Source organism: Phyllobates terribilis, unplaced genomic scaffold, assembly GCF_046119375.1.
Source record: "Phyllobates terribilis strain yellow unplaced genomic scaffold, ASM4611937v1 Scaffold_2__4_contigs__length_985480577, whole genome shotgun sequence".
In the NCBI taxonomy this organism is placed as follows: domain Eukaryota; kingdom Metazoa; phylum Chordata; class Amphibia; order Anura; family Dendrobatidae; genus Phyllobates; species Phyllobates terribilis.
In genome coordinates this window covers 851,800,315-851,813,296 of record NW_027362762.1, presented here as the reverse complement: position 1 = coordinate 851,813,296, position 12,982 = coordinate 851,800,315, and the positions used below count along the sequence as shown (strand labels likewise).

The 12,982-nt window shown below is 40.4% G+C and overlaps 1 protein-coding gene across 4 annotated transcripts in view; it reads left to right on the top strand.

Annotated features, from left to right (window-relative positions):
* Positions 1–12,982, top strand: part of SEZ6 (seizure related 6 homolog) — a 951,365-nt gene that overhangs the window by 819,530 nt on the left and 118,853 nt on the right. For all 4 annotated transcript variants that reach the window (XM_073667912.1, XM_073667911.1, XM_073667915.1 and 1 more), the window contains exon 5: positions 9,629–9,814. In XM_073667912.1, the coding sequence (XP_073524013.1) occupies positions 9,629–9,814 (186 nt within the window). The remainder of the gene's footprint in view (positions 1–9,628; positions 9,815–12,982) is intronic.

The window sequence follows — 12,982 nt, the reverse complement described above, 5'->3', positions numbered from 1 at the left end:
ACTATACCTTTTGGCTTCCCGTCACCCCTTCTAATTAATATGCCCCCGTGACTTCACACATACGTCGCAACATAATGCAATCATGTCACAGTTATTACTAATGAGAAGAGGTGTTGGGAATGTCGCAGGTAGTAGAAAGTTTGTAGTGGTTTTGCAGCTACAGACCACAGACATGGAAGCTGGACCAGGATACTAGGAAGCTTTTTTGTTCTAGGTTTAGTTTTTTTCTAGGTTTAGTATGCAAATTGTCTCTTCAGAGAGGAAGAAGTCTTGAACTCTTCTATTGGAAGTAGCAATCCTAAAAGTCAATATCGACCCTTAAACTAGCTTTACCATGTGACTAAGGATATAAACCAAACTGGAATCTTAATTTACAGACACATGTTTCAGGGTGTTTCCCCTCCTCAGTGCATAACAAGAGATCTGATTTGGCTATATGAGAGGCCTCTGACTGGGATCTAAGGGGTAATGTTTCTCCTCGTGGAGAGAGACTTATAGGCCATGCAATGTTCCTCTGGGAAATTAAATATGTAAATTATCTCTTGAGAGAGGAAGAGGACTAGAACTCTAGTGTCACCTATTGGTATTAGTAATCCTAAAAGTCAATATCGACCCTTTAATGAGCCTTGTCACATGACTTAGGATATACTGTAAACCAAACTGGAATCTTAATTTTCAGACACGTGTTTCAGGGTGTTGCCCCTCTTCAGTGCAAACCAAGCGATCTGATTTGTCTGCATGACAGGCTTCTGACTGGAAATCTAAAGGGTAATGTTTCTCCTTGTGGACAGTCACATGCTTGACATGTTAGGGTAAGGAGACATATAGGCCGTGCAATGCTCGCCTGGGAAATTAAATATGCAAATTGTCTCTTAAGAAAGGAAGAGGACTAGTTTACAATGAGACCATACCATAGATTTACCATAGATTGTGTGTCTCCCTCCTTCCTCTTCATATTCTTAAAAAGGACCAGTCAGCTTTCCTGAAAACTTGCAGGTTTCACAAAATTACGAAAAAAAAAAGTTTGCCAAAATAACTGGCAAATATAAAATGGGGACTGGTGTACATTTCTGACAAGTTTTGTGATGTTTTGAAAAGATACAAATGATGAATCGGGCGAAAAACATCTGGAAACACCAAATCCTGACCACAATGACAAACAGAAAAAAACCACAGGTGAACACATATAAAACAGACTTTAAATAAGGTGCACATTAATAGAAGCGTTAGGCACAAAGGAAAACAGGCGAAAAACACCCAAAAAATTATGGACGTATGAATAAGGCCTTACTTGAAACTGTGATGCCACTCTGTGCATTCCTGGAAAATCAAAATGTGATTAAACTAAACTTATTCCGATGGGTGTGAGGACTTTACTGCATAAACATTACGTACATTGCTGACTAATTAATATACCAATTCCCTGCGACTCAGTGGGTTAACTCCTCAAAAATACAGATGTCGTGATCTCTGGTCTTCCAGTTACTATTGTTTGCATTACATAAGTTTATTAAAAAAATTATTTAAATAGTTATGACTAGGAAATGTTATTCTGATCCTCAGGTCAAGTGGTTCCGCAAGACAAATGATCACAAGAACTTCCTACAAGCACAGTAACTGCGGACCATTGTCCTCTACTGCCATCTATTGGCCAAATAAGGTTCAACAGGTACCTAATAAATACTAAATTTCAGTTATGTAAGGAAGAACTCCACAATCTTTCTAGGATGGGGAGTCACATACAAATATCACAGATGCTGAAGTATAATTTATTAAATATTTACTACTTATTATCAAAAATTCCATAGAATATAAAACAAAAATGCAGAATATTTCAGGATACATCAATGGATTGACAATTAAAATGTCTCATAAAGTCATGGGATATTGGTAGAATAAGCCAATACTTTATTTTCAAGATTGGTAAAGATCCCAATTATAAAGTGTTTGGTTCTGAATCCTCTTTTCCCTGCACACTCCCTTGGCCACACAGATGTGCAGGGAACTGCAGAACGGTCTGGATCAGTTTAATAAAGCTCCACAGCAGTTCCCCGCACAGCAAGTGGTCAGGCAGCAGCTGTGCAAGGGAAAAGCCATGGAGGGGAGGCCGAGAGCTAAACTAGCACTATGTCATCTTCATTGTCAGGATCTGTGAGCAGGGCTGGACTGCCTGTCTGACAATTTTGGCAAATTCCAGATGGGCCTGTCCAACAATGGGCTCCATGAGTGCACCTTACCTGTGTCCTCAGAGCAAGGATACCACCACTCACTCTGGCAGGTCACAGGCTTCTGTCTGAAGCTTGCAGGATGTTGGGATCAAGTAGGGAATGTCATTAGGTGCAATAATAATAATAATCTTTTTATTTATATAGTGCCAACATATTCCACAGCGCTTTACAATTCAGACAATTTACAGACATTATCGGCACTGTCCCCATTGGGGCTCACAATCTACATCCCCTATCAGTATGTCTTTGGAGTGTGGGAGGAAAACGGAGAACCCGGGGGAAACCCACGCAAACACGGGGAGAACATACAAACTCCTTGCAGATGTTGTCCTTGGTGGGATTTGAACCCAGGACCCCAGCGCTGCAAGGCTGCAGTGCTGACCACTGAGCCAAAATGACATCACTTCATCACACCACCTACGCTGGGCTGCAGAATGCAGAGGACAAAGAAGATGATACCGCTACTCATTGTGGGAGCAAGGTGAGGTGAGTATCTGTGTATTTGTACTTTTATAGCCAGAGCATTATTACTATATAGATGCACAGAAGGGGGCACTGATACTATATGGAGGCACAGAAGGGGCACTGTTACTATATGAAGGCACAGAAAGAGGCACTGTTACTATATGGAGGCACCGAGGAGGGCACTATTACTATACGGTGGCATAGTGAGGGGTGACTTATTATATGGAGGCACAAAAGTGGCACTATTATTATATGGAGGTATAGAGCAGTACTTTTACCAAATGGTGGCACTATTGCTATATGGAGACTATTGCTATATGGAGACACAGAGGGAGCACTATTACTATGTGGAGGAAAAGAGAGGGCACTATTACTATGTGGAGGCACAGAGGGGGCACTATTACTATATGGCAGTATAGAGGGGGCACTATTGCTGTATGGAGACACAGAGGATGCACTATTACTATGTGGAGGCACAGAGGTGGCATATTACTACTATGTAGAGGTATAGCGGGGGAACTTTTATTACATAGAGGCACAGAGGGGACATTATTATTATGAGGAGGCATGGAGAGGGGAGATCCTAGCAAAATGCCAACACTTTATAAAATAGGGAAAAAAAAGTTTTTGTTAATGTTTTTTACCTTAGTGTCACCTGCTAATGATATGGTTCGACTGGTACCAAATTTCAACAATGCTCTAACATCCCAGGATAATGCAGTGTAGTGCACCAAATAATATTTAGTAATCTAATTTTACCCAATATTACCTAAAAAGCATCACTTTTTTTCTTACCCATGCTTCAAAGATGGTAATGATCATTAATATTTATTATGCCAATCCTCCCCATTCTCCCCTATGTGACCTATGTTACATAGGCAATCACAAATTCGAGATTGCTAGAAAATTTAATTACATGCAATCACAAGTTTCGCATATTACGCTATTGGCAATGATCATAAATGTGATCACAGGTCACCCCTTGTATATAATTGAAACAGATGTTCACAATTGAGCACATGTATAATTTATAGATAATCTACATAAAAAATTAGGTAACTAAATTGCATTACTTCTAGTTACTGGTTGTGTGCAGTGATTGCCTGAAACAATATTTAATCTATGAGATTCACGTTGTGTTTGATCCAAGCAAAATATTTATTTATATACGTACATAGTGCTCAGCTAAACTGAGTACACCTCCTTTGAAAGTGCGGTTTTACCCAATATCTCAATATCTGAACACAGAACAATTTCCAAAATTTTGACAAGAGTTCCACAGAACATTTTTTTAACCCATAACATGAAAGTAAGGTTAATAATATAACTTTCATTACAAAATCTTCAGTTTTACTCAAATTAGTTGATGCAAAAATGAGTACACCCCACATCAAAAACTACTATGTCAAGTATTTTCTATGACCTCCATGTTTTTAAAGGATAGAACCAAGTCTGCTAGGCATTAAATGAAGAAGTTGGAGACATACTGCTACAGGAAAAATATATATCTTTGTACCGTGTTAGCCATTAGATAGAAAAATATTTAAATTTCAGAGTCCTCAGTGGTTGATACCTTTTAATGGCTAACCGAAAAGATGGAAAGAAATAGCAAGCTTTCGAGACTACTGAGGTCTCTTCATCAGGCATAGGTACTATGCCTGATGAAGAATCCTGAGTAGTTTCGAAAGCTTGCAATTTGTTACCTTCTTATCAGTTAGCCATTAAAAGATATCAACCACAGAAACATATTGCAACATCTATCTTTTTTAAATTCTTCAAGAACGACCTCTTTTAGAGCCTGAAAGCAGGATGGAGAGTGATGCTCAACTTGTTTCCTCAAGAATTCCCCAAAGGTGTTTGATTGGGTTCAGATCAGGAGACATTTGGCCACAGAATCCCCTTCACCCTGTTCTTCTTCAGAAATGCAACAGTGGCCTCAGATGTGTGTTTTGGATCATTGTCATGTTGGAAAAGTGCACGTCTACCAAGGACAGAGAGTGATGGTAGCATCTTGTCTGTCAATATAGAGCAGTACATCTGTGAAATCATGATGCCATCAATGAACTGTATCTCCCCACACAAGCAGCCCCACGTAAGGACACTGCCACCACCATGTTTCACTGTAGGCACCATGCATTTTCCTTTGTACTCCTCACCTTTGCGATGCTATACAGTTTTGAAGCCATTAGTTCCAAAAACATTTATCTTGGTCTCATCACTACAGAGTATAGAGTCCCAGTAATCTTCATATTTTTCACCATGTAAAAATGACACAGCAGTATGATTCTTCAGGTTAGTACCATCACAACAATATCAAGGGGTTTTTAACATATTAATCACTATAAAAAATTCTGAACTTTGTTAAAAAAATTTTGGTTTGTGTCACCATTGTCAGAATTCCATAACTTTTTTACTTTTCCATCAATAGACCTGTATGGAAATTTAATCTTTGTGTGGTGAGCTAATGCTTTTATTGATACCTTTTTGGGGTAACTATGATGTTTTAATCACTTTTTATTGCATTTTTTGGGGAGGAAGAATTGAGATTGAAAAATGTCAATTCTAGTGCTTTTTTCTTCTTTAAGGACATTTATTAACCATACAGGTTGATTAATTTTATATTTCAAAAATGGGATGCAGGGATACCAATTAGATTTAGTTTTTTTTATTATTTAAATTTCTTTATTTTTGAACTGGGAAAAGTTGGTGTGATTTAAACATATATTTTTTTCATATTTTTTAAAACATTTTTAATTCATTTTTATTTTATTTTTGAACTGTCATTGAACGCTGGAAAGAATTGATGGTGGCATTTAAATTGTCAATCAGCAGCGATCAGAGCTAGCAGTGGTCACCAATGTTAGACAGCGATACCGGCAATATAACACAGCCGGCACCTGCTGTGTGTGAAGCATGCTCAGGTCCAGAGCTTGTGCAAGGTGCCCCAGCAAGGTAGTCGTAGGAAAGCTGTAGCCCCCTCTCGCTCTGGCACCCTAAAGACAATTTGTGTCCTCCCTCTGATGTGTGGCTGTGTATGTGGGGCTCTCCACTTACTTCAAATCATCCGATCGCGGCTGTCTCCAGGCATTTCTCTACTGGGACCAGGGCAGCAATAAATTCAGAGGACACGAGGTTCTTAACCATAACTTGGACTTTACTTGGGGAAGAGGAATATGTACAGTATTTACAGGCAGATATAATGGATATGGCCCGACAGGTTATTATCTCTCTCACAGGTGCTGGCACCATCTTCAGCCCTGGTTCCCTCTTTAAATGAAACATCTCTGTGACTCTAATCTCTAGCCCAAGAGACTCTTCTGCAATATCAACAGTGTTCCGGATCTGATATCTCCCCCACGTCTTAGCCTGGAGTCCTATTTATCTTCCTCTGCTTCCTGCAGACTAGAAGTGCTCCGGGCCCTCAACACCTCTATTCAGTTTCTCCGGCCGGCTAACAGGACTCTTGCTCTTGCGTAGGGAGACTTTCACGCTAGTGATCCCACTGTCTGAGGGTATGGAGCTCCCGTCTACCCTAGCAGCCACCATATATTCAGGCTGCCCGCACGGTTCACTGTCCTATCTCTAAATGGACATCACTTCCTGCTTCTGGAAAACTAAGCAGAGATTTTCCTAATGTGCCCACCCTCTGTGAGCTGTCATCACACAGCATTAACCCATCACTGTCTGTAACACTGCTAGCAGACTCAACCTGACATCTGCACCCAGGACAGTGGCATCTTGTGGCAGATTACAGGTACTGCAGCCCACAAGGAATTATGCCAGGAACAAGCTCTACAACACTCAAGGCTTGATCAGGGCACTAAGTTCCCCCTCTACTCTACTGACTGGACCACTGAAGCTAACACCATAGCTTTGCTTACCAACAGTTCAGAGAGGTCTAACTACAGGAACACTTCTTTTAACTACCTCAGTGCCAAGGGAATGCTACATCCTTCCCCACTATTACACTTGCACCAGACATAGGACACACTAGTACATTCTATCTCGGCAGGGGTGATAACAAACCTTGCCACATGGCTTTAGATATTTAGCCAAGCTGGGGATTCTTACCGCTTGTCAATGGAGAGTAAGGTACTGACTTTATGGGTAAAAGGCCATTGATGGAGGTCTTGGGGGTACTTGAACTCTTGTGTCGTGCACTGTCTCATCAGGTCATCAGGTCCAACTCTTGTGCCATGCACTGTCCCACCAGGTCCAACTCTTGTGTCATGCACTGAACCATCAGGTCCAACTCTTGTGCCATGCACTGTCCCATCAGGTCCAGCACCGGATATAACACAGTATATCAGTTTTTCCTAGAGGGTTATGACAAATAGATAAGAATACAATGGCAGTGCAGTAATATAATGTGGCAGAATGCTTGCTGTGTTTGGCTTTTTATGAGCTTAGCAGTAGCTATTCCTAGTAACTTAGTTTCCTCTGAAGAGCAGGGAAGACCCAGAGATATATCCTCATATAATAAATTTATTGCCTCTTTCTCTAGAAGTGTAAGTAAAAAATTAATCAGTCTCGTTCTCATTATAGGTACATGTGTTGTCTCAGATTTGTATTCTTGCTTTGTTTAGCATACTCCGCAGATATAATAAAGAGAAATATATCACTGGGAGGCAATTAGTGTGTGAATAACGCTCCACATTTACTCTGCTTCTCTCACCAATCCCAGCGTGACATCTCTCCCCTCTTGGTATCTGTTGTGCTTTGTGCAGGAGTGCCACGGACACAGAGGAAATATTTTATGGGTCCCATTAGGAAAGCAGCACGGCTAATTTATCAAGCTGGGAGTTAATGAGTGGTGCCAAGCACCCAGTCCAGGAAATCCATCGTGAGATGGAGATGGGGCATTATAACTTTATTTCAGCTAATACATCACTCGGGCAGGAGAACCTTTGAGCTACACAATCCTTGTAATCTTCAGCGCTGTTTGTGATACATAGATGACTATGGATTAGTCCAAAATAATCCCAGATGGACAAATAAAGTGCAGGGAGTCGTTCTGACATTTTTTATCACCAAACATTTTGTAGGTAGAGATATTTTTGATGAAGAAATACAATCGGAAACTTTTGTGTTAGGAGTAATGTGATGCGCTATATGTTACTGCTAATATTCCTTCTGGATTATTTGTATTAAGATTCTAGAATTTGATGTCATTTCAGAATTTAAAGGGGCCATCATATACAGGTTGTGTATATGCTTGACGTATTGCTCAGCGGAGAGCACTGTATTCATGTGAACTTAGCCTTACAAGTTTGAGTAGGAGAAATACGGGTAATCCAGCGGCAGTTATACAGGTGGTTCTCACAAAATTAGAATATCATCAAAAAGTTAATTTATTTCAGTTCTTCAATACAAAAAGTGAAACTCATATATTATATAGAGTCATTACAAACAGAGTGATCTATTTCAAGTGTTTATTTCTGTTAATGTTGATGATTACGGCTTACAGCCAATGAAAACACAAAAAAAATTATCTCAGTAAATTAGAATACTTTATAACAGCTTGAAAAATGTTTTTAAGATCCGAAATGTTGGCCTACTGAAATGTATGTTCAGTAAATGCACTCAGTACTTGGTCGCGGCTCCTTTGCATCAATTACTGCATCAATGCGGCGTGGCATGGAGGCGATCAGCCTGTGGCACTGCTGAGGTGTTATGGAAGCCCAGGTGGCTTTGATAGCAGCCTTCAGCTCGTCTGCATTGTTGGGTCTGGTGTCTCTCATCTTGCTCTTGACAATACCCCATAGATTCTCTATGGCGTTCAGGTCAGGCGAGTTTGCTGGCCAATCAAGCACAGTGATACTGTTGTTTGTAAACCAGGTATTGGTACTTTTGGCAGTGTGGACAGGTGCCAAGTCCTGCTGGAGAATGACATTTCCATCTCCAAAAAGCTTGTTGGCAGAGGGAAGCATGAAGCGCTCTAAAATTTCCTGGTAGACGGCTGCGCTGACTTTGGTGTTGATAAAACACAGTGGACCTACACCAGCAGATGACATGGCTCCCCAAACCATCACTGATTGTGGAAACTTCACACTAGACCTCAAGCAGCTTAGATTGTGGCCTCTCCACTCTTCCTCCAGACTCTGGGACCTGGATTTCCAAATGAAATGCAACATTTACTTTCATCTGAAAACAACACCTTGGACCACTGAGCAACAGTCCAGGTCTTTTTCTCCTTGGCCCAGGTAAGATGCTCCTGGCATTGTCTATTGGTTATGAGTGGCTTGACACAAGGAATGTGACACTTGTAGCCCATGTCCTGGATACGTCTGTGTGTGGTGGCCCTTGAAGCAATGACTCCAGCAGCAGTCCACTCCTTGTGAATTTTCCCCAAATGTTTGAATGGCCTTTTTTTAACAATCCTTTCAAGGCTGCGGTTATCCCGGTTGCTTGTGCACCTTTTTCTACCACACTTTTTCCTTCCACTCAACTTTCCATTAATATGCTTGGATACAGCACTCTGTGAACAGCCAGCTTCTTTAGCAATGACCTTTTGTGGCTTACCCTCCTTGTGGAGTGTATCAATGACTGCCTTCTGGACATCTGTCAAGTCAGCAGTCTTCCCCATGATTGTGGAGCCTAGTGAAACAGACTAAGGGACCATTTCAAATGCTTTGGAAGCCTTTGCAGGTGTTTTTTGTTAATTTACTGAGATTATGACTTTTGTGTTTTCATTGGCTGTAAGCCATAATCATCAACATTAACAGAATTAAAAACACTTGAAATAGATCACTCTGTTTGTAATGACTCTATATAATATGATTTTCACTTTTTGTATTGAAGAACTGAAATAAATTAGCTTTTTGATGAAATTCTAATTTTGTGAGAAGCACCTGTAACTTTTGATTTCCAAACAGTGAATATTCCCTTACACTTTTCGAGGCTCTTCTAACTGAGTTATGCCTGTCTCTTTGCAGCCTATGTCCTGAGCTGTGGATTCCCTCGAAGACCTGCCTATGGCGATATATCTGTCACCAGTTTGCACCCAGGAGGAGAAGCATATTTCTATTGTAACACAGGCTACCAATTACATGGTCCACATGTCTTAACCTGTCTTAATGCAACACGGCCATTCTGGAGTAGTCGTGCTCCTCAATGTATAGGTAAGAAATGTTAATGATAAAGTGTATGTAGTGCTAAAAAGCATGTACCCCTAGTTATTTATCATATAATTACAGCGGATATAATGGTTTTTGTCATGTCGATAAAAATCATACCAAGAAGAATAATTTCAAAAGAACCTTTTCCACCTTTAATGTCACACATATTATGAACAATTCAATTGAAAAACAAACTGAAATCTTTTCAGATGGAAAGCTTAAAATAAAGGACAAAAATAATGTGGTTGCATAGATGTGCACATCCTTAAATGCTTTGTGGAAGTGCCTTTTGAATTTGTGAGAGCATTCAGTTTTTTTTGGGTTAGGCCACGTTCACACATTCAGTATTTGGTCAGTTTTTTACATCAGTATTTGTAAGCCAAAACCAGGAGTGGGTGATAAATACAGAAGTGGTGACGTGTTTCTATTATACTTTTCCTCTGATTATTCCACTCCTGGTTTTGGATTACAAATACTGATGTAAAATACTGACCAAATACATAATGTGTGAACGTGGCCTTAGAAGTCTATCAGCATGGCACATCTAGAATTGGCAATCTTTGGCCATTCATTCTTGCAGTAGTGCTCTAAATCTGTCAGATTGTGAGGGCATCTCCTGTGTACAGCGCCCTCTTCAGGTCACCCACGGATTTTTAATTGGATTCAGGTCTGGGCTCTGGCCGGGTCATTTCAAAACTTTGTCTTCTGGCGAAGCCATTCTTTTTTTAATTCGTAGGTGTGCTTAGGGTTGTTGTCAGGCTGAAAGGTGAAATGTCTCTTAACCATCAGCTTTTTAGCGAAGGCTGAAGGCTTTAATGCAAAATTGACTGATATTTGGAACTGTTCATAAGTGCCTCCACCTATACTAAGACCCAGTTTCATCTGCTGAAAAACAGCTAAAAAAGCATAATACTGCCTCCACCATGCTTCTCTGTGGCTTTTGATGATATACAGTGTTGGATTTGCGCTAAACATATTTTTTGGAATTATCATCAAAAAGTTCATCTTTGGTCACATCAGACCATAACACATTTTCCCACATGCTTTTGGCAGACTAGATGTAGGTTTTGCTAAAGCCAGGCGTAGACTTTTTTCTTTGTACAAAAAGACTTCTGTCTTTCCACTCTACCCCACACATCAGACATATGAAGAATATGGGAGATTGTTGTCATATGCAGTACACAACCAGTACATGGCAGAATTCCTGCAGCTCCTTTAAGGTTGCTATAGGTCTTTTGTAAGCTTCTCGGACCAATTTTCTTGTCTTTTCATCAATTTTTGAGGGACGTTCAGTTCTAGGTAATATCACTGTTGTAAACATAATAGGAAATGTTTACTGTTGGGCCAAATTTAACCCCTTTACCCCCGAGGGTGGTTTGCACGTTAATGACCAGGCCAATTTTTACAATTCTGACCACTGTCACTTTATGAGGTAATTACTCTGAAACGCTTCAACGGATCCCCCTGACTCTGAGAGTGTTTTTTCGTGACATATTGTACTTCATGATTGTGGTAAAATTTCTTCAATATCACTTGCGTTTATTTGTGAAAAAAACGGAAATTTGGCGAAAATTTTGAAAATTTAGCAATTTTCAAAATTTGAATTTTAAATCAGAGAGATATGTCACACAAATGAGTTAATAAATAACATTTCCCACATGTCTACTTTACATCACCACAATTTTGGAACCAAAATTTTTTTTGTTAGGGAGCTATAAGGGTTAAAAGTTGACCAGCGATTTCTCATTTTTCCAACAAAATTTACAAAACCATTTTTTTAGGGACCACATCACATTTGAAGTCACTTTGAGAGGTCTTTATGACAGAAAATACCCCAAAGTGACACCATTCTAAAAACTGCACCCCTCAAGGTGCTCAAAACCACATTCAAGAACTTTATTAACCCTTCAGGTGCTTCACAGGAATTTTTGGAATGTGGAAGAAAAAAATTAACATTTAACTTTTTTCGCAAAAATGTTACTTTAGACCCAATTTTTTTTTATTTTCGCAGGGGTAACAATAAAAATGGACCCCAAAATTTGTTGTGCAATTTCCCCTGGGCACGCAGATACCCAATATGTGGGGAAAAACTACTGTTTGGGCGCAAGGGCAGGGCTCGGAAGGGAAGGAGCGCCATTTTACTTTTTGATTGTAAAATTTGCTTGAATAATTAGCGGGCGCCATGTTGCGTTTGGAGAGCCCCTGATGTGCCTAAACAGTGGAAACCCCCCACAAGTGACCCCATTTTGGAAACTAGACCCCCCAAGGCACCTATCTAGATGCATAGTGAGCACTTGGAACCCCCAGGTGCTTCACAAATTGATTCGTAAAAATTAAAAAGTGGAAAAAAAACCACTTTTTCATTTTTACGAATCAATTTGTGAAGCACCTGGGGGTTCCAAGTGCTCACTATGCATCTAGATAGGTGCCTTGGGTGGTCTAGTTTCCAAAATGGGGTCACTTGTGGGGGAGCTCCAATGTTTAGGCACACAGGGGCTCTCCAAACGCAACATGGTGTCCGCTAACAATTTGAGCCGATTTTCCATTCAATTTGTTAGCGGACACCATGTCGCGTTTGGAGAGCCCCTGATGTGCCTAAACAGTGGAGCTCCCCCACAAGTAACCCCATTTTGGAAACTATACCCCTCAAGGATTTTAATAAGGGGTATAGTGAACATTTTGAACCCAGAGGTACGACACAGAATTTGATAACATTAGGTCATCATATTGAATAAGTTGTCATTACTCTTGAGCGCAAGTGCTCGCTACTTGAGTTTGCATCGGGTACTCAGGTATGCACCATGTATCACGGGTGCTCAAGTGAAATGCTCGAGTTCCCGCCCGCATGTTTCATGGTTATTAGACACCCCAAAAAAAACATGCGGGGATCGCTCGTGCATGGCAGGCAATCCCCGCAAGGTTTTTTTGGCCGCGAAGCATATGGGACGGAGACTCGAGCACCCGCGATACTCAGTGCATACCCGAGCACCCGATGCAAACTCAAGTAGCGAGCACTTGCGTTCAACACTAGTTGCCATATCATCATCTTTTTTTTTTTTTTTTTTTTTTTTACTTTTGAAAAAAAAAACAACCCCAACCCTAAAATTAGCACAACCCCAACCCCAGCCCTAGCGTTTATTTTTTACGCCGTTCCTCGTGCGGTATAAGTGA